A 23,187-nucleotide genomic window follows, 5' to 3' on the forward strand; every position below is an offset into this window, starting at 1 on the left:
TCAGCTACTGGTGTGACGAAAAACACTTCGCAATAGTTTAAAAAAAGTCACTTAACACAACTACGCCCAAGACAAATTCTTTCCCTACCTGGTCTGACACGCCTGCAGACATCACCTAATTTATGCACTCTTCTGCTTTCTTCGCGTAAAGTCTCTTAAACTAAACTGTCAATAAATTACGTGCAAGTGCTTGATAGTCCTGTTAGTGGCGGATACACAATCAACTTATTAAAATATATAAAACTCGAAGCACTAATCACTTCATGGAGGAACAATGGCGGCTGAACCCAACTCCGAGAACTTGGGGACATGCGCAAGCGCAGTTATTTTTGGGTACGTCATTATATCAAGTACGTTCTGAAAACTGATTCATTTTCTACATAGGAAATAAATTTACTTCATGTACGAATTCATGAAGATAATTATCGTTTTAGCTGTAAGAAATTAAATAATATTAATTAAGATAACTCCCTATAAATTGAAGTTGATCTTCTACTGTTTAGAGGTTATAGGATACCGAACATTGAATTGAAATTATATACTAAGCAAGAAAGTATATTGAAGACACCCCGTTCCAGTTTCCGGTGATCAGCTTCTTTCGTTTTCCGTTTCCGTCAAGAAGTGATCTGGTGTGGAGTTGTTTGTGAGCGTTGTTCTTGGTAAACCAAATAATTAATAATGAAAATACGTATTAGTATTGATATTAGTAAGTTAATGTGATTAAATAACTATTTTGTATTGTTGCAGGTTATTAATTAGCTAGTGAAGATGGTTGCCCAAAAGAAACAGGTTAGTGTTCGCATACCACGTGTTTCTGGTATTTTTGTTTCCTTAGCTTTGATGAACTTCGTTGGTTACAAGGATGTTTAGTAATAAATTATTATTCTGTTGTTTCAGAAAAAAGCAATGGAGAGTATAAACTCTCGGTTAGCTTTGGTGATGAAGTCTGGAAAATACGTCCTGGGTCTAAAACAGACATTGAAGACATTGCGACAAGGCAAAGCCAAGCTCGTCATCATTGCCAACAATACTCCTCCACTTAGGTGAGACTGAGAAGTAGGCTTCCCTGAACTGTAAGGGAATGTTAATTAATGCACAGGGAAACCTATGGAGTAGTCTCATTCATACTACATTCAATTTGGCTGAAATATGTAGGCCCACTTCGGATGCATTTCGTATGGATGCAGGGTACTTTATGCAAGGTGATGCAAATATGAATACAGCTTGTCTTAAGATTTAACAACTTATGCATCTAATGAAACAAATAGGTCTACTTGAATTTCATGGTAGCCTATCAGTGAAGTCTGAGCGGATGCAAATTGTAGACTTAAATTTCCACTCCTCTTCAGTGTTTCGCTAGCGCGAATAGCCTTGAATTTGCTTAGTACGTGTTTGGGTTACTGTTAGAAATGATTCTGCAAGAGAGTTAACAGTATTCTTTTAGCGGTTTTATAAAATAGTCTACAGAATCTACAGAACGTTTTCATTGTTTCGAATTATTTTAGGCCCTTCTCCGTTTCGGATCATTAGCTTTATTCGGCAGTTATTATCCACCAGCTAATTACATATTTAATTTGTAATTCATAGTTAATTGGCTAAATCAGAAAGAACATCGCCAGTACGGGAAGTTATCCCCACATGGCAGCTGCTCTCCCTGTCTACAAGCCCTCCATAATGAACGTGCATTCGACATTCGCGTATTTAGCATAACGCAAAAAACCTCAATTACATCTATTAAATATCTCAATTCTGCCAAAATTAAATGTGCAGTCGACACTCACATGGTAAAAATTGCTCACTTCCGCAAAAATTTGATGTGCATTCGACAGCCCTCACGTGGTAACAATTACACCAATAATAAATTTAAAATGACAACACAACACTTACCTGTGAGAGTAACCCAATTGGAGACCCAAACTCTCAGACGTTATCTCCCCATTGAACATACGTAGATTCATTTTCAGCATGATTCATCATAGCCATGCGGTCTGAAGCGTTACTCATTACTCACAGCTTGTGTTCGGTAGGCAACTTCTACGGGATCAAATCCCCCCTTTAAGGAAAGATATAAGAAAAAGAAAAAAGAGCGAGAAGAAGGGAGAGATAGAACTGAATTCTGTTTTTGTTTCCTAGATAACGTTTTCTTGTTCCACCTTCCTCTGCTAGATGTCAACCCCTGCTTCCTAGTGAAGGGGATAGTGGGCGGAGCTTCTATAATTGTTCATTCAAATTTTCCCATTTATGGAATACAATTTACATTTTTATTCTACAAAGTGCAGGATAATTAGATACTTGCTGTAATTGTTCCGCACTCCTTCTTTTGCATTTATCTGCAATACTTCCTGTACTGGTACCCAAAATTTATTTACAAAGTCCTGGCTCGTTCGACAGCTTGGAATATTAACACCAGGGACTCTTGTCTGATATTGTCTTTGTACTTCATGAGCTAAATTTAACACACAATGATTGCACTTAAACACTCGTTGTTAAATGCTATGTAGTCTTCTATATTGTTTAGTCAACTATCCGAAGACAGGTCTGAGGCAACTAAGTCAGGAAATAATGGGCTAGGATGGCCAGTTCTTTTCCCTCCATTGCATACATCGCTGACTACAATTTACACTAGTCAGACTTCGGAAGTATACAAACAATAATTGTTCTTTCTCTGACATCGTCAAGTGAGATGTACTGCCTGACAATAGACGTACATATCAGCCAAAATCTCAATCAGAAGAAGATGCTATAGTATGTATGCTGGTAATTTTCTAGAATGAGTGAGTGTCCGTGACATTGGCTGCATCAGCTGGGACAGCATTAATTCAGCTATTCATTTTTGTTGAGTTACAGCAGCTGTGAGTGGCTGAATGGCCAGATTCCAAAATGTCCGCTGTGTTTACAAAGAAAAACACCATTGTGACACCATTGGTTGTTGCCTACCCCTCTATTTTCGTTGGCTTAAAGCGAAAAAAAAAAGTTAAAAGTATACAGAAAATGAAATATTCACGCTCACAACAAAGTTCAAAATCATAATCACAAACTGTATTAATATCTAGAAATAAACTTTAGAAAACACGACTTCCAATATGCATTAAAGCCATGCAGCTACTCATAAATTATCTGCATTGAATAAAAATATTAATCTGCATAAACTTCCTTGTTCGTCTCATTCTCTTCTGTTCGAAAGGGAGAAAATAATTCACTTTCATACAAGGCTCAGCTTAGGATATTTGCCAGGTTAGAGATGAGAATCTTGTTATTACTGGATCAGTATAATGGGTGACAGTTGAGATAAAAAGGATTTGCTTGCAACATACAGTAATTAAACTTTGACCATTAAGTTCTGATAACTAAAAAATTATGACAGTAGAACATCATTAATATGCTTAAAAACATTATAAGTGGGACAGCGCTATAGACGGGAAATTAATAAAAGGGGGGAAAACAATTTAGAACCACTTCATAGGAAACACATTATATTGTGCATTAGTTACAGTGCAAAATGCAAATAAGAGCAATTCATTTTCAATCTGAAAAAACCGTTACAAGCAGGATTTGGAAGTGTTGCAAGAGAGTAAAGTTATACAGGGTTATATATGAAATCTTCTCTGAGATTCTAGCTGATATATATTGGTATTGGTATACATCTATTATCAAGCAGTTCATCTCACTAGATGTAATGTGTCAGAGGAAGAACAATATTATTGTTTGTATACATTTGAAGTCCGATTAATGTAATATGTAGCTAATTGGCTATGTATGCAATGGAGGGAGAAAGGAAATGACCACCCTACCCTATCATCTCCTGGCCTAGTTGCCTGTCTTTGAACAGTTGACTAAACAAACAAAAACAAAAAACATATATGAAATGACCAGACACTGTATAAAAGGAGCATAATGAACGGGATAGTGTTATATGCAGGAACATATTAACGAGGTTTTAATGTTCCCCCCTCCCCACATTTTTGGTAGGCAGCAGACATTTGCAAGTTTCCCAATATTATTCATGATCATGTCAGTTTTGGCAAATACATGCATGTGTGTATGAGTGAACTCATGTGACAAACAGCAAAATAGTTCTAATGCATTTGTGAACACTGTGTGTGTCAGTCACCTTAATGAATGAGAAAATGTTTAATACTACCCATTAGTGAATTTTATCTCGTCTGTATTCATTTACAGTCCATTTTAATTATGAATTACAAATACAAAAGTTGTATTTTAGTTTACCTATTTTGCAAAGGAGGTAAACATTGCATTATGGTGTGCCATCTTAATGAATGAGAAGATTTTTAATAATAATAATAAACTTAGCTTCCCTTATGAAAAGGTTGCCAGATTTGACAAAGCGTATTACATATAATTTGGAAACACACCTAAAAGGTAAAATGATACACATTAGAAACAGTTAGGGAATCAGATATGCAAAAGTCAGAAAAATTTATACCTAAGTAGCGTTTGTGCTCATTTGGAGTTAATGAATTTAATCTGATCTGTATTAATTTACCAATTCAGATACAAAAGTTGTATTTTAATTGAAGACCTATCTTTCAAAAGGAGCTAAGTGCCAATTTGCAATTTTCATTTTATTCACTCAAAGATAGGTACATCCATATGGGCTCTGTTGTAGTTTAACTTTACTGTAAGTGACTCATTTGTGCGCAAAAGATGTTAGAGATATCTCAACTTGCATTGGCAGGTGTTTTAATCATTTCAGAAAGCTATTTTTGGCACTTACGCCCTTGGAAAGATAGGTCTTCAGTGTGATTAAGATTATGTAAAATTTTGGACTTAAATTATATAATTACGACAGTAAATTCAAATCGAACATTTTTTTTTTTTTTATAGCTTTGTTGTCTTATTTCTTGTATAATTTCTGAACTGTGTATGTTCTGTCTTTGCAGGAAATCTGAAATTGAATACTATGCAATGTTAGCAAAAACAGGAGTACACCACTATTCTGGCAACAACATTGAGCTAGGAACAGCTTGCGGAAAGTATTTCAGAGTGTGTACATTGTCAATAACAGATCCTGGAGATTCTGATATCATTCGATCAATGCCAACTGGAGACGGCCAGTAATTGTAATTCCTTACTTTATATGTTCATTAAAAATATGAAATAAAACTTTGAATTTAATTTAATGCTTACATATTGTCAGTTACGAGCAAATCACATTAAGTAAAAAAAAAAAAAAATACTTTTGAGAAAAAGTTTTATATAATGTACATAATGGGTCTGTATAATCTTAGAATTGAAAAATGTAAACATTAAGAGGAACTTACTAAAAACTAAATTTTGAGAATTCAGTTATGTTGTTAACTTTCAAACGCTTTTTTTCTCTCAGAAATAATATTTATTCATTGTGTTTTGCTTGTAAACAAACTATATACCTTCCAGAGCATAGTAGAGGATTATACTAATTTGATCAGCCACTTGAGTTAAAGAGAAATTAGACAAATATTAAAAAAATTATATATATATATATATCTACTTTGTCATGCTCCTCTGATAAGGATTATTATTGTTACTCTTATCTCTACTTGAGTTTGCTGGTCAAATTACCTTTCCCATCCCATATGTTATCCACTTTTCAATCTCCAACCTATCAGTGACTTTGATCTCACTATTCATACAACTTTCTTATTCCAACAACCCATAATCTTCTTTAAAATAATATTATGTACCCATCAATGAATGGATATGGAAAAAATAAATTAAAAAGTAGAAGAATTTGTATCCTTGCTATGTCAGGGTGTGTACATGTCTAGGTGATAACACAGTCTAGTATATACAATCACGAAGCTTAATACTTACTAAATATAAATATGCAAACATAGACAGTTGAAATATGCATCCATAGATAAATGCTCACCACCAGGATCGCTACTATTGCCTCATCACAGTCTCTTTCCCTAGCAGAAGATAAAATTTATTGTACTTTCGATATTGTGTTCTTTTGAAAAAATTAACACCTTCCACTATTGAAATATGAAATACATAAAATATATATTATATTCTATAAACTCACCTTCCTGGATCTTTCGGAAGGATAACTCTAACCTATTTTTCTTACAATTTATAGTGCTACAAACGTCTCTTTTCCCCATATTATTATTCAAATTATTGTATTTTAGCCATTTACAGTTATTACAACCGATAACGAACATTTCACAGTTTACATAGCTTTTCACAAAAATGCGAAATATGGCACAGTCAATGCTTTTTCGATCTAGACCAGGCTGTAATGTTTGTTCGGGTTTTCTATTTCAGTTTATGGAGCTCAGCGAAATATTATAACTTTATTGGTTGTCATTGCTAAGCTTTACTTAGTGTAATTTGTCCATAAGTTCCGTTTACTTCTTGTTGCATAATATGTTGCAGAAATAATTACAAACCTGTGTTATTTTAATGTGAAGAGAATTTTACATGTTAACATAATCTGTTCGCATCAACATTTCAAGTTTAGAATGGAAGCTATTTTGAGGTTCAATAAAAACGAATTTATATTGATTTTAATTTAGCACATCTACCTTCCTTAATTGTAGACCACTCCTATGAAATTAGTGTACGTACGATTGTGTTACTTCGTCTCTTAGGTAGTAGATAAATACAATAATTCAGTACTCAATTGTAGTATTAAAATATAGACAAAATGTGACTGGTGTCATACATGACATGTTTAATTATAATGTTGTTGTTTTCTAATGCCAGGTGTTTGACAAAGTCATTTGACCTCTTGCACTCCAATATTTTTCAAAGATATTATCATGATTAGCCACTGAAGCACAGATTTTGAGGTGCTCCGAATCCATTTCTTGGTTTGAGTTGCACAATGGGCAGTTAGGGGACTGATATATTCAAATTCTATGCAGGTGTTTGGCCAAACAATCATGGCCTGTTGCCAATCTAAATGCAGCTACAGACGATTTTCGTGGTAAATCGGGAATTAACTGTGGATTTTGATGCAGAGAGTTCCATTTTTTCCCTTGGGATTGAGTTATCAAATTTTGTTTGTTGAAGTCTAAGTATGTAGATTTAATAAATCTAATTATAATGTATAATTGCGAATATAGTAATATAAGTTAAATATAGTAAACATAATTTATAATATCCATATGACATATGTAGTGACAGGGCACTGGAGACCACTAAAATTAGACAGAAAGGGGCATCTAGTACAGTAAGCATAACCTATAATTTCAACATATCTAAATATTCGTGTGGTGCAACTGAAAATTATTGAATTGTGCATAAATGAATGTACAAGAATTTCGCAATATTTAATCGAAATAAAGGCAGGTATTACACATATGAACAATGTAATTTTCACACCAAAATGATATTACACCTTAACTCGCAAGGAATTATGTGTGAAGTGTCCCCTAATCATTGTTTTAAATTTTATTAATGCAGTTACACTACATTTTAGAGAAATATATGTTACTCTTTATGCATTCCAATTAATTTATATGGTTGAAACGCCGCCCTTCGTTGATCGGGTTAAGCGAGTCACATGGTCTGCCTTACGGCCTGTATTAGATCACGATGGCAGTGACACAGTCTATTGTTCCTCACAGTGGTCCAAGCGGCTAGCAACTATCGCGAGAAATGCAACTCGTTGGCAAAAAATCATCCCAAGCTTCGTGACTATATAGTAGACTGTGGTGATAAGGTGAAGATAAGCAATGCACGAAGGCCAAGGCTCCATCTTCAAAGTAGAGTAAACAATTTGGGACTCAATAGGAATTGAAAGACTGGCCCAAGGCCCATTTCTTTTAGAACTCATTCCAACATTTTTCTTAATACATTAGAAAGGTCACAGGCAGGATAATTTAGGTGACCAACTCATTCAGGTTCACTAAAAATTGATTTATTCTGGTAGAGTTAAGGCATTAGACCTTCACTTCCACACCACCAAAAATGTGGTTGAAAAGGTACATTATCATGCAAATTAATCTAATATAATGTGCGACAAAACGAAAATATAAAAAACAATTTACATAATTAATCAAAGGAAGATGGGCTGTTCTAGTATCTAGAAGACTAGAAATGGTTAATCTAATACAAGAAAATTATTACTAAAATACTAAAGACAAAATCATTATCAGCATAAATCTAGCAACGGATTTCAGGGAATGAAACATACTTTACTAATTTAATTTTAAACTGTGACAGTGTCCTGCAATCTCTGACGTCACTAGATAATGAATTTTAGATGAGTATAGGAAAGTCTCACCAGCTATTTTCGAGGTTCCTGCTGGGCCTTCTCAGCTACCGTAGCAGTCCTGTGCAACAAGTACCCACCGTACATCATGCCAACAGGCATTCCTGACTTGGCATTGCCCGTCCCCACGACGAGGATACTGACGTTGGATTTTAGGAGAGAAGAGCAGAATGGAAGGAACACACAGATAGAATGACAGAAGACATTAGTGAATAACAACTGAATAGACTATAGTGGACTTTATGTTGTCAGCAAACAGCTGGATACATTAAGAAGATAGATTGATTAGTGAAGATTGAAAGGGAAGAACGCATAAGAGATGGCTGGATACTTGTCTCTGAATGAACAGGCTTGGTAGCCTATACGGAAGATAAAAAAGTATTTTTAATCTCAGTTAGGCACACAGTATAGCAACTCATTTTTCTTGTGCAAAAGCATCTACGGGAGAAGTCATACCAGTTGTGTTTACACAAATTTCAGGAGTGTTTTTCAGAGGCTACACCAATAAAAACAGTGTGCTTAAAATCAGGTTTTTGAGTATTTCACCATGTCCTGGAACTTAACATTTCCAATGTTTCGGAACTACATACAGGTTCCATCATTGAGCACATAGGTAAGACCAGGTAGGTCACCTAGTCTGTTGGGATTTTTAAGTCTTGCTAATCCAGACGACTGAGCAAAGGTTTTAATTGGCTATTGTTTATATAGGAAACTAATTGCTGAAGTCAAATGAAGCACTCAGGAAAAACATAACATACATTACAATGCAAGTGTATGTGGAACACAATTATAAATAATGATTCCGAATTATGGAACCTGTATGTAGTTCTGAAACTTTGGAAATGTCAAGTTCCAGGACATGGTGGAATACCCAAAAAACCTAATTCTGATCACAGTCTCTGTAAAAACATCTAAAAACTACAATAAAAAATGTATTGTTATTTATTATGTGGCAAAAAAGAGATTTATTCTACATAAAAAAAAAGTTTTCCAAAGCATGCTCTAACAGAACACACACTTGGAAAGAGATTATGGAGTTGAGCCCATAAGGTATTAGTGGTTCATAAACTGAATCCAAGTAATCCAGTGAAAAGTAACTGACAATAATTGAATCCATTTTTTTTATTAAATTATTTTGAAGCATTATGTGAACAACATTTTACTATACCTAGTTTTCACAACTCAGTGTGATAAAAGCACTACACAGTTCAGCAAGATGGCACAACAGTACACGCATTGTTGCATTCCATGAAACTGTGAATTTTTTTTTTTTAAGACAGAGTAATAAGCAGTAGACTATGGCCTACTCAGTCTCCAGATTTGTCGATGTGCGACTTTTACCTATGAAGTATCTTCAAACCCATGACGTGGTTAATACACAATATTTTAGTAGGGATGAGTTCCAGCAAGTGTCCCAGAATTTCATACGTCACTGAAACATGTTTGTAGAATGTAATGGAGGACTTCTGGGCAACTGATCTGAACTTCATAAGATTCTTTTCATTTCATTAAATAATTCACTAATCACGTGAAAGATCACTTGTCACACTTCCATGTGTGAAACATCAAGAGTGTTATCCACAAGAGCTGGTGATGTGCTTGCCAGACTGTACTGCAGGAGTGTCAATCCCTTAGATTTTATTCATTCTATACCATATACTGACAGTTACAGCTTACCTGATGTTATTTCACATTAACATCTTCAGCAGTGAAGAACACTTACGCCAATGGTGGCCAATCTTTTCTTTCTGAGCTTGAACCAGTAAATAGTCATAAATGATTTGAAAGAGAGAGAGCGAGTGAGAAAGGGGAGGGGGAGAGATAAAGAGAGGACAGAGAGAGTGTGAGAGGACGAGAGAGCGACACAGTGACAGAGAGACATAGAGAATAGGGAATATTTCTCTAAGAGCGCTATGACACCCAAAATTGTATATTTTCTTTCCAAAACTCACTTGAAAAAATTCCGTGTTTTCAGGAATTTGCTGCTATTGCAAGGAAGAGAAACTTTTCTGGCATACTTATCTTGAATTGTTTAGCATCTCTTCATGAAGATTTTCATAGCCATTGGGACATTCCAGATCAAATTGAACAAAAAACATGAAAAATTTTCTTTGGGTTTTGTAATTTTTGTACACATGCACAATAAGAGTCAAAATAAACATTCTATAAAATGTAGGTCCCTAACTGTAATAGATTTCATAGAAGAATTCCCTAAATTTACCGCACCAAAAAAAAAAAAAAAAAAAAAAAAAAAAAAAAAAAAAAAAAAAAAAAAAAAAAAGAGGCTAATTTTGAGGTTGGTATTTCAATTATCCTTAAAGATGGGAAATTGAATCAGGTATGATTTTCATACAGATAACATAAGCTTCCTGAAGATATATAATTCAGATTGTTTCAAAATATTAATGAATTAATCATAAAAATGTTAATTTTATCTTTGTTCAAATTTGAAAAAAAATATATGAATATATTTCTGTATTCACTTCATTTTCGTAATATATTACTTGAAAATTTAAAAACTGCGAATTTTTTTTGCTGTCGGATTTCACATGGAATGTCACATTCCTGAAATCTAACCATGAATTTGAACTAGCTGCTTTCTCTGGACATAATGGAGTTTTGGAAAGAAAACTCACATTATCACCAGCTATCTTGCAAACACTTGGAGTTCACGAAAATTGTATTCTTTTTTTTATTAGCTACATAATTTTAAATACACTAAACAGTGTCACATGAATGAGATTAACCTCTACTATTTTAGATGTCCTTCATGCATGAGAGAAAATTTTTAAATATTGGCAAATACCACACAACTTATACTATGATTTGCATATTTAAGATTCTGAACCTACTTTAATAAACTATGGAAGACTTTACTAAAGATTTCGTTTATCATTGTCACTTATCTTTTAAACAGCACACACCCAATTGAAAAGTTTCAGAGAAGAAATATGAAGACGAAGATTACTGATATAGAAAGAAATATAATTTTCTTTTGTGCATAGAGAACATCTGTGGACACATGTTAAGTTTCCATTCCTGTCTTGTATGAATATTACAAAATCACTTATGTACAGTGTCATTTATAATAAAATGCAGTAAGAAATGGGAAGAGGGCACAATCACGGAAAACTGGTAATTGTGCCATTTCGAAATGCACAGTTCCATTAGTCCACAGGATGGATTTTTAGTTAAGATTGGAATGTAACTAAAACAATAAAACATGAAATATATTGCACTTTTGAACCCACGCACCTCAAATGATACTCGTTCCATACCACCACACATAAAACTGTATAAAAATATAACATATAAAGATAACCACTACTTCACCTTAATATTTGCTCCACACTCTTGAGCAAATTGTAATATTGACAATGTCTGCTTCTACAATTTTGGGAGATCACCTAAAGTGTCTCAGGAAATCTGCAGGGTTTTCTACTTTTCAGCAGCTAAGAATGGTATTCATCTTAACTAGATCAGTTTACATTTACAGTAAGAGCTTAGCAGATACAAGCTCAGATGATTTACATACAAAAGCAGGAATACGTACCAGTACTATAATGCAGCTTATCCTTACATTGCAGTATGTTAAATGGAGCACACTGGTGCCAAGTGTCAGATGACAACCAGGTGATATGTCAGATGGGTGAGAAAAGCTTTTATGATGTGAAATCATATTTTTGATTATGGTACCCATTAGAGTGCGCTCTGTCAAGATTTTATATGATATTATAATACATTTGGGATTAGTTGGAATTCTAACATAATGTAAGTTTTTAACATTTGACACAAACAATTATCATTGCCTGTCAGTTATTGTGTAGCCTTGGGCTCTGAAATTTTTCGTATCTTCTAAACATTTCTAGTAATGGTGCCTCTTTCAATGAATGCATATTTGTTGCCCCATGTTGATACTAAAAATCTGTCATGTAAATATCCATGTAAGGTGTGTAACACAAAACATTTGGAAAAGAATGATCTTCCTCTACTTTTGACAAAATGCTGTTCAGTGCTGCAAATATCACAGAATGCACAATGCAACACACACCATTCTGTATTCTGTCTAGCATTTTTTCTGCCTTAGCCCAAATCACGTAAGTGAAGTGGGTAGGCATTGGATACACACACGTTTGTTTCTTATTGATGAGAGCGAGAGAGAGAAATTCATTTTTCTTACAGAACATCATCAAATACATCATGGTTTAGACCCTTAGGCGTGTGTCATTTCCAGGAAATCAGAACTGTTCTCTTCATCTCTTTCTGGGCCTGCCAAGATCCCTTCTACCAACTGGCTGATATAGGAACATCTGTACAGGAGTGTGATTTATGTCCATTCTCATCAGATGTTGGTACCACTGCTGTCTAGAAGAGTCTATGAAGTCAAGAAGACTGTATTTGTAACTCTTCACGAATTTCACTATTTCTCTTCTGATCTTCCAATCTGTAACCAGCAAGAGGTCTTAATAATCTCATCTCCGCCGCCTCTATTCTTCTATGTTGTTGTTTGGTCAGTAACCAATTTTCGGCTCCATATGTTAACAATGGTATTGTCATTGTCTTATAAAATTTCAGTATTGTTTCCTTCCAGACTCTTTTCATTAAAGCTCGTTTCATTGTTCCCAGGAGCTGTAGAAATCTGGAGAGTTTAATTTCTTGATCGCTTGGTTGGTCATATGTAATATTACACCCTAGGTAATTAAAATTTGAAACCTGTTCTAAATTGATATCATTGATTGAAAATTTGGTTCGTTTGAGTTGAGATCCTATGAATCCGAAAATTTTTGTTTTCTTTGTAGATACCTTCAAATTGTAATCGAAAGCTATTTTATACATGCTGAATACTGCTCATTATCTGAGAGGATCAATATATCATCAGCAAAAAGCATAAAATTTAGAGGTGTTTTTCCGATAAAATTAACATTCAGTTGTGCTTCCCATTTTCTCACAACTTCGTCGATATAAAAATTAAACAATGCAGGTGACATGGGACACCCTTGTCTTACACCTCTTGTTATTTCCTTTGAATTCTTACAGATTCCGAAAATTATTTTAATTTTTATTATGCTATTCTTACAGATTTGATATTAAAATACATTACTGGAAATTTATAATGGTGTTATCAGGCAGATGCATATATACTTTATCGTATACATATATTAATTCAAGAAATCACGCCATTCCACATTTAGGTATATTTGGCAAGAACTTGGCAGTAGACAAAGGTAGAGCTTGTCAGCAATCTGATGTGGCAGGGATGATTACAGTCCATTTAATACAGTATTGCAATATAAGGATGACATGCTTTACAACATTCTTGCAGGAACACATTTTACAACTTATTAAGATGTAATAAATCAACTGACAATATTCATTTTCTTAAAATAGTATTATATTAAGATATAGAAACAATTAATGTATAACAGAATTAATTACAAACAATTCTGTTTACATGTTCTCTATAGAAGTGTGTGCAGGTCGAAGGTTGGATTTGTTTATGGATGACAGTTTTGATGCTTCACTCAATTTCAAGAATCATGTCTCTAACATGACTTCTAAAAGAAAATATTTCATATAACATTAATTAAAATGTACTGACAGTTAACTTATTTTTCGAGAAGCACCATCCAATCTATAATTTTAACTTTAATTATTTTTTATACGAACATAATCCAGGAGAGAATAGGGGGGAAAAAACCATTTTTGAACTTGGCTTGTACCATTCAAGGTATTTTAAAGTAAGAAGAAAGTCTCGTTTTTTCAAATTTTATACCAAATCTCAAAACTTCATTTCTTTGCTTCAAGGATATAATTTCTTTAGATTTTCTTACATCACTATAGTTCTATATATTCTTAGTCTTGAATTAAGATTTTTATGTGGCATAGAATTTTAATCTAATAGGTACATACAGAATTTGTGGACAATAAATAAATAATAAATAAACATCTGAATAACAGTTCCAATAAATATATCAGCATTAATAACGTCACATCAAATATTTTAAACTATGAAATTAACAAATAATGCATACAGTATAAATGTCAAGTCTCTGCATATGGTCTTCATATGATCAAATATTGAGCCATTTATGTGTTATGAATCACTATTAACTACTTGTCATGAGAATGCACTGTTACACTATATTTCATGGCGCTACAGCCTTTGAAGATTCTTGGCCTCCCTATTTGGGCTTCTTCCAACCTGACATTCGACATGACGTAACCAAGGTGGGACTTCAATAACATGAGGTCAACATGATGCCAGACTTCCATCTAAGATAACACAGGGCATCATATTGACAATGAATAAACATCCACCAACAATAAAGCTGCATGCCCGAACTGCTGCATCCACCATGGTTGGCCATCATGAAATGTAGTTGAATAAAACACAATACGTATTAGCTGCCAACAGGGGCAAAAAGTTACGAGTGCAATAAATAGTGTAGCTGATTTATTTTTATATAAATTAGGTAATTTAAGATATCTAACTACAGTAGAATTAGCATTTCTTTTGATTTCTGACAGCTCGCTAGCCATTTGGCTTATGGTTGCTAGCTGTGTGGCTTATGGGTTGTCATGGCAACCAATGTTAACACTGGAAGTAGTCAATCACCGTCTGATACCCCCCCTGTTCTCTTTGTCCAAGCTTGCAGGCAATGCTGCCACATTATCGAACATATTGCTGTCTCACTGACCGAAGCCTAGCAATAGTAGGAAATTGCAACACTGCCATGAGAGCAGACCATGCGGTAGCCAGCTCGGAAGCCAAAAGAAATGTTAATTCTGCTATAGTAGTTCATTGTACTGTTTTACAATGGAACAATAGCCAATAAAATGACTGTTACATGATAAATGAAAACAAAAAATATCACAGCATAAATGTTACACATTTAAGAACTCTAATAAGATAGTGTTGAGTAAGACAAATAAATATTTTTGTATACATATAACGTCAAAATAGCAAAGTTATTATAAATTAAATGTAGCCAGATATCGTCTGCACTGTGTTTCAAGAAATTACGTTATATGTCAGGAAAGTTAATCTTGTACGATTTCTTTTGATTGGGCGACAATATACAATGAATGAAATAGTGAAAACATGAATTACGTTCCTTTTACAATTCTCAATTTTTTTTATTGAATGGTAACTAACAACATTTACTTACATAAAAAAATATTTAACTGTAGAATGTATAATTCAAGTTTCATTATGTTAACTGATTTATATTGCAACTGACATGTCATGTCATCTCATCTATAAAAGCGAACTTATTACTGTATTGCTAACTGAATGACAAACTAAGAAATATTAATATTTACCTGTATGTTAAATACGAAATGTAAAATTGTATAAAATTTTACATTTAGCAATGAAAGATTTCTATAACATAGATGAGGATTTAATTCAGAGTTCCTCAATATAATGCAAATATAAGTTAATTCTCAAAAAAAAAAATCGGTATGCACTGAACAGAAATACAAAAAGTGAAATCTATGTTATTTTGCAGCAGTAAACTGAGAAAGAATTATATCAGTTTCATTTACACATGCTATTTCTGACTGAATTTATCTCAAATTCTTTCTTTTATTAATTTGCACTTTTCTGATTATATCATGTATTGCCTTTTAATTTTATTTTCTTTATGGAATAATTTTGTTTATCTGATGTACTTGAAAATCCAAAGAAAATTAATTCAAATTCTTTTTATCATTTCAATATCTTAAGGAACATTATCCATTGGTTACTTAAAAATACGTAAAGATGACGCACCCAGAATCACACATACACTCTTATGATTATTTCGATGTCCCATGTGTTTTATCAAAAAGGATAACAACATCGTGCAACTCATCATTCTGCTAAGCTCAATTAAAACACTCGCTCATTCTCTCGTATACATGTAATATAAAAAGTCTCACTACAAAGTGAAAGATGAAATACCAAACTTTATGAAATCCTAATAATATCATAAAACTTACTTTCTGTAAGAGAATACAATTCTATAGTTAGAAGCTTAAAATTCATATCAACTCCATTACCATATAGATTCTAGAAACCTACTTAAAATCAGTTACAAATACCATTTATTTACTGGCTAGATTTTGTATGAAGTAAAACATGATATCTGAAGAAGCCCAATTCCTTGAAATTCTTTTCAGATAAAATTTAACTAGGCGTATGTTTTTAAAACAAGTCTTGGTAATAATAGATCAATTCCTTATCCTTCTTATATATCTCTTCTCTTGTTATTTATATCTTTAATTACAAGATTGGCACCAAATACCTGGATATAGTTATGGTTATTATCCAAAATCCTCTTAAAAGTTCCATAAATGTTACATGTACTTTCATTGTGTAATCAACAATGAATTAAAATGTTTAAGGAAGACATTAATATAAAGCCAGAAGTCAAAAGCTTAGTCTTAAGGTAAAACAGAGATGAAATGACTGAAATCTTTCTAGTTCACTTCTTTTTACTTCCAGCTCCAAGAATAAAATTGTTCTTAAATGCTATGCCGGTTTTCCCTTTACTACTTAGTGAAAATATCAGAGATTCAAACACTATTAATAAGTTTAAGTCTCAGTTTAAATAATAAGGAGGTTATATGTACAAGTTCCAATTATAATATCTGATGGGGCATCACGGAAAAATTTAATTAAAATAAATTGTAACCGTTTCTCAATACAATGTATCTTTATTATAAACAAAATACCAATGACATTTAAACTATGAGGGCCATTTCATAAATAATGCACATGTTGGTAGAACTGTGAAGTGGATGAAGGAACACCAATGCAAATTACGTCAGTTGTAGTTGAAAGCTTGAGGAACAAGCACATATGTTCGTTTCGTCCATAGTATACTCTGCATTTAAGCAATGAGAGCTAGAAATGGATACAATATATGGATTATCTTTGTAGGGTACACTATGTTTTTTAGAGTTCCCCAGAGATAAATGTCATCTTAATGTGTTAGGTCAGAGGATTGAGGGGGCTACACATCCCTACCAATAATCAAATATTCTATGAAGTTCTTCTATATAATTGTTGTCTGTATGTGCTGTTGCAGAATCCTGTTGGAAAAAGGCAAAAGCATGATGTCTCTCCAAAAGATTCTGCGACAACATGTACAAAAGAAGATTCTATGGGTGAACTTCACACAATATTAGAGGATAGAACATTACCAGTAGGAATCTATGGCCCCTTTGATCCCCTTACCTAATCACTTGTGATGTTTTATCTTCGTGAAACTATAATAAAAGACAAAGTGTGCAAAAATAATCCATACTCTGAAAGAACTGACAAATAGCATCTGAGAAAACATCACCTCCATTTCCAAATGGAATTTCAGGAAGTGATGCACCACTTCTTACATGGGCATGACAAATGTTTGAAACAAGAACGCAGACAGAGTCAGCATTTGTTTCCGTGAGTAAATGATGTTCTAACTGCATATATTTAGTAATAATGTACATTAAGAGTTTGTTGCACTGCATATCACCTCACCGATACTAAACTGTCTGCATAAGTAGAGTCTATGAGTGGCTTGGCTGAGAGCCAGGTTACCACATTGCATTTTCTCTAGTCTACTCACTGTATTTTTTAACATAAACTAAATAAATACTTCTCCCAACAATAAATATTACAATAAACAAAACAATGTAGAGTAATTATAAAACACCCCTTTACATAATGCACACAATTTGAAAATCACACAAACAAAGCTTTATATTTATATATACGTGGTTACGTCTAATTTATGAAGTAAAATGAAAACATTTTGTTCTCCACAGTACACAAAAATAGAATCAGTTTATAATTTCAATAACGCAATATATCCGAGCTTATTTAGTAATTGACAGTATAAAAAGATGGAATGAAATTTGGTTACTTACAGTACATATTGTAACTGCTTCCAATATTATTTCCCTATCTATGAATACTACCATTTAAAATTACTAAAAGATACTGAAGACATTAATGATGTATAACGAGCTTCTCATATTACCCACAAAAGCCCTTTTAAGAAGATGGGAGGGGAAGTTGTGACAATATTCCATTATAGCTTTTCACCTGCAATCTCTGCAAACATTGTACACAATCTTCTTACTAACCCTATCCAGCAAAGTCAACTGGAACAGATGGCCGCAATGGCACATACTTGAACTTTTATTCTGCCAGTGCTTGCTATTTTTTCTAAGTAGATAATAAATATATTTTTTCCCGATGCAAATATTTTTGGCACATGTGATCTATATAATTTTATTTGTCACTTCATCCTGGGGTTGCAGAACTGGGAAAGAAAGGGGTGGAAGCGTGGGGAAAGAGTTTGTTCCCCCATCCACAAGGCCGGAATCTTTAATGACATTTGGCAAGCACACTGAACATTGTATCTCTTCTCCCCCTACCCTACAATGATGCGAGGGTTGAAGGTAAGGGATGAGTTACGTGTTCCGGCTTGTGACGTGTGCTACAATTGTAGCACAGTTTTCATTCCTTGGCAAATTTATTTGTATATACCGAATATAAAAAAAAATAGTTTGATGATTCAACAGAATTATTGTAGAAACATAGAGAAGATACACAAAAATCACTTTTTACGTATTAGGATGTTAAAAATACATACTTTCATGTTAATTTCTCTTCATGCTTCATATATTGAGAAAACAAAAGAATATCTACAATCAGTTGTGTGAACTATTTGCAAATATCGCACTGAACAAACAATTTATTGGCAATTTCAGAAGTTATTCGTTACCACCACAAATACAGTAAACTAATGATTACATTTGTTCCATCAAAGCTCGAGGTGTTGATTACAACACCTATGTCTAAAGTCATCTAGGATTCATGGTTGGTTATTAGGATACTAATTTTCGAATTACGATTTTGCTTTTTGATGTCAATGTTGTGCACTTTTATTTTGTTAAGATTTAACTCACTGAATTCTGGTTATGTTGTGACAAATGCAAGTTTTTTTTTTTAATTTAAACTACAAATGAAGAGGAAAATGGTTACCATGAGTAACTGATTAGTCAGGAGTAAAATTACATTAACTGTAAAGTGAGATCCTCATCTGTAATACGAGTTCTTACCATTTTGCTTAGACAGGAAGGAGAGCTGGGAGCTGAGCCAAGAGCCTTGTTTTCTCATGTCTAGTATAAAGATTAGGAAAGTGTTAATATATTCAGATTGCTAAATAAATTAAAATAAGCTAATCTCAGATCTTACACAGAAAGATTTGGAAGGTGTTCATATTTTCAAATTGCTGAACAAATTAAAATAAGCTAATCTGAGGTCTTAAGCAGTCAAAATCACAGCCATGCATGGCTCCACATTATATTAAATGTCAACTATTTTTTTACAAAAATGAACATCGCAAAATCAAAAAGAACTCGTATTACAGATGAGGATCTCACTTTACAGTTAATGTAATTTTACTCCTGACTAATCAGTTACTCAAATATCATTTTTCTTTGAATTACTGTCCCGGTTTTGTTCTGTTATAATTTATCAGTCATTGTTCTACGAAATTTAAGAAAAGTGACGAAGAAAATAAATGAAAACATCAATAATAATCATGCTGCTCAACATTGTACTTCTAAGATTACAGTCTGACAATGCACATTAAATACTGTGATAAGGGTAAGTGTACTCATCCCCTTTCACCTCTCCTATTTGAGTGCTGAGCTTGTTGCGTTCTGCTGGTGTATTAGGAAGGTACATTTTGTCGATGTATGGTCTTCATAGAACACATTTTCTGTTGCCATGACTTGACTGGTGCACCCACAGGTGCCAGCGTGAGCATGTGGCCACTGCTTGCTGGCACACCAGATGCTTGTGATCATCCAGGTAGGAAGTCAGTTGCTACACAGCCTGATGCTTCAGTGGCAGGAGTAGATGGGTAGAATAGTTGCAGATGCTTCCCACACAGTGCAGTGCAGCAATGCGGTGTAATCAAAGAACTTTAAGTAAAGTTCCAATCAACTACTAATTTTCAGATTACAGGAAACATGACACAGGTTCAGATCAGGGATACCAGATGCACCATCACCCCATGTTCTAATATTTGGCCAATATTTGAAATTTCAAAAATTAAATATTTCCTCCAAAGCCAGTGTCTGAGGAAATGTCCCCATAACACTGGCAGGATTCCCACGCTGGATGGCAATAGCGATTCTTTGCCTCAGAAAGTCAGTCGACCTGGAATCTCCATTGATCACTTGCAATTTTTTCCCCATGTCTGAGCCTCTGAGCACCAAGGTCCCAACAGCAAAAACAGTGACTTTGGAGGTGACAGGCAAATGAGATGGTGCTAAGATGTCGACACGTGTGGCATCCCACAGCAGAGATTTTCCATGAGACCAGGGTATCAGGGTCAATCCACCTGGTCTTTTTTTCATCAGAACAGTTTATTCGAATAGGTTCCAGGATTGATGGATAATCAGCAGAGACAAGTGCCCTTTTGATGATGTCTTTTAATTGAAAGTGCCTGGAAAATCTTCCAGTATTTTTGGAGTAACTTAAGCCATGGTGACCATAGACATCAACAACAACTCCACAAAGACATTTAAATAATAATTATATCTGATCATAATAACTTTTCCACGATGTTTAATATAGGTAATCAGCATATTTATGCTTAAGTGGCCAATAAGACAAAAATGTTACTCTGCTTTGAAAGGACAATCAGAAATTGGGTAGCATTACAATAAGAATAATGAAAGGAAATGTCTCTGAAGCATCTACAGTTTTTATACAAGAACTATTCAGAAAAGAACTTCAGAGTTTCACCAGCAATTTAACTAAACCATAGGTTAGAGAAATCTTATCTACAGAATCCCAGTACTTCTAAAACATATAAACTTACTGTCCTTATACAGAGATATGTATTTATCACAGCACACAAGCATTATTAAAAATTCATTTTCTACTTGCACACCTAATAAGAATGCTGCATAATTAAAAGCTCAATATGCTCAGATGAACAATTTAATTCCATTCTTTCTCAAAGATGTATTGTCAGAATTTCACACCTGTAAATATAAAATTTCTCTCTGATTATACTGGAAGATATCTTAACAGAGAGAGAAATTAAAAGATCCACCTACTACAGATATACTCCACTTTGCTCTGTCGAAGTATCAACCTAGCTGTTTTTCTTCTCTTCTCTATTACTGTCATGATTCAATATACTTGTAGAGTATTATATGCCTAAGGCTAAATACTACTGAATTTGATGTGATGAAGAGAAGGAAAGTACACCAAATCACTATTATTACATTTGTTACTGGGTTATAAAAAAAAAAAAATTCGGGCTACCTAATGTGATTCAATCAGCATATATTCCATAATTTTGGTTTCATTTTAAGAGGAACTTGGAGTTGATATGTACATTTTGAATGAAAGTATATAGTTTTATGAAGGAATATCAAAATTTAAAATATCCTACAATATTTCCTACAGCAATTTGTGGTAGAATACCCAAAGCTGTTGAAGCAGCCGAGCTTCATTTCAGCCATTACTTCACTTTCTTACTCGATGATCCTGAGATTATCTTCCGGCGTTGTGCAAACATATGCAGGTACATCTGGGGAAACACTGAAATTAAATATATAGAATTAAGTCAGTTATGACCAGACCAATAACTAAGGAAGGACTTTATAAAGCACTAAGTAAAATGTAGAATAGGAAAAGCCCTGGCATTGAAATAATAAATACTTAAAATATGATGGACCATATTACAACAGAAAATATTATATCTATTAAATAGAATATGAGATTAAAACTAATACCAAATTAATGGAAAACAGGCATTGTTATAAATATCCATAGTAAGGGTTGAAAATAAATAAATGTATGAAAACAACAGGAACAGAACACAATTGAGAAACAATGTGAATTTCGTGCAGAAAGGAACTATACTGATCCTGTATTTACTCTGCAACAAATTATTAGTAAGAAAAAAAAAAAGAACATAATTTTCTATCCCACAAATAATACCTCTAAGATGATTAATACTATTTTTATTTTTCTCTATTATATTTATATTATTTATCTACCTACCGGTACATTTCTTTTTTGCATGATCATGTTTTTGCTGCATTTACAGCTATTGTTGTTAGGTCTTGAAAGTTAGATTCCCAAACAGAAACTTGTTGCTAGGGAAACCATTCTTAATAACATAAAACTATACTGAAATAGACCCATTACAGTGCACTTGTTGTTACTCAGTTACCATTACAGTGCAGTTTTACGAAGGCTTTGGAATAATATTGCTCTAAATTTTCAATGCAAAATAGGCTATATTGTAATTGTAATTTTAAAAATATGATCGTGCAAAAAATGTTGTACAATACAAGTCTGTGAAGAGCATTACGAAATCTCGGAAATTGAAAAACGAACAGATTTTGTAAAAATCACTTCCAACCTTGTATCATAATATACTATTACTTAAGTCCTGATTTTAAACAAACATATGGTAGAGTTCATGCATCTGTATAATAACATATTTTAAAATTTTATAATGTACTTTTAAAATGTATTTCTGCAATAAAAATCCTACATAACAACATAATATGATGATGATGATGATAATGATAATAATAATAATACAATAAATGGACGATATTATAATAATAAAGTATTTAGCGAAAATAAATCTTAGTGTGAAATTAAAAAAATAATAGGCCTAATAATAAAAATTTGATTCCTAATTCTCCAAAAACAACAAAGCCTATCTTTAGACTAGTATACGAGCTTTCGAAGCTTGCTTACATTTTGATTACCAATGGAAGATTTTGGAACTAAACAGTGGGGGAAGTTGGAGAGGTGGTTGTACTGTACAGGACAAGAGAAAGTAAGCAATGGAGCTCCAAGTCAGATCAGTATTAACTGTGGCAGTGAATAGTTCCAGTGATGGAGGGCATCATTTGGATGGTGAGCAGATAATATACAA

The 23,187-nt window shown here is 33.5% G+C and overlaps 3 protein-coding genes across 9 annotated transcripts in view; 1 reads left to right on the top strand and 2 right to left on the bottom strand.

Moving 5' to 3' along the window:
- The window catches only part of Ythdf (YTH domain-containing family protein), a 45,581-nt gene extending 45,284 nt beyond the window's left edge, over positions 1-297 (bottom strand). For both annotated transcript variants that reach the window (XM_069826230.1, XM_069826232.1), the window contains exon 1: positions 89-297. In XM_069826230.1, coding sequence (XP_069682331.1) covers positions 89-112 — 24 coding nt within the window. In that variant the 5' untranslated portion in view covers positions 113-297. The remainder of the gene's footprint in view (positions 1-88) is intronic.
- Positions 298-530: 233 nt separating this feature from the next.
- On the top strand, positions 531-5,136 carry RpL30 (ribosomal protein L30). Of its 2 annotated transcripts, none has more exons than XM_069826234.1 (4): positions 531-643; positions 748-789; positions 898-1,043; positions 4,902-5,136. In XM_069826234.1, exons 2-4 carry the CDS (start codon positions 769-771, stop codon positions 5,077-5,079), a joined length of 345 nt encoding a protein of 114 aa, XP_069682335.1. In that variant the 5' UTR covers positions 531-643; positions 748-768; the 3' UTR covers positions 5,080-5,136. The 2 variants fall into 2 exon arrangements, with proteins under 2 accessions (XP_069682335.1, XP_069682334.1); XM_069826233.1 differs by having other exon boundaries at positions 537-659.
- Positions 5,137-10,892: 5,756 nt separating this feature from the next.
- Positions 10,893-23,187, bottom strand: part of Hacd1 (3-hydroxyacyl-CoA dehydratase 1) — a 136,083-nt gene continuing 123,788 nt past the window's right edge. For all 5 annotated transcript variants that reach the window (XM_069826237.1, XM_069826236.1, XM_069826238.1 and 2 more), the window contains one exon: positions 10,893-21,830. In XM_069826237.1, the coding sequence (XP_069682338.1) occupies positions 21,751-21,830 (80 nt within the window). In that variant the 3' untranslated portion in view covers positions 10,893-21,750. The remainder of the gene's footprint in view (positions 21,831-23,187) is intronic.

This window comes from Periplaneta americana, chromosome 5, assembly GCF_040183065.1.
Source record: "Periplaneta americana isolate PAMFEO1 chromosome 5, P.americana_PAMFEO1_priV1, whole genome shotgun sequence".
Classification (NCBI taxonomy): domain Eukaryota; kingdom Metazoa; phylum Arthropoda; class Insecta; order Blattodea; family Blattidae; genus Periplaneta; species Periplaneta americana.

What these genes read in the sequence shown, in the direction of transcription:
- RpL30 (XM_069826234.1), top strand. Translation starts at nt 769, where the DNA reads ATGGTTGCCCAAAAGAAACAG. An exon ending in TGGTTGCCCAAAAGAAACAG is followed by an intron (nt 790 to 897) that starts GTTAGTGTTCGC and finishes CTGTTGTTTCAG; the next exon opens with AAAAAAGCAATGGAGAGTAT. An exon ending in AACAATACTCCTCCACTTAG is followed by an intron (nt 1,044 to 4,901) that starts GTGAGACTGAGA and finishes CTGTCTTTGCAG; the next exon opens with GAAATCTGAAATTGAATACT.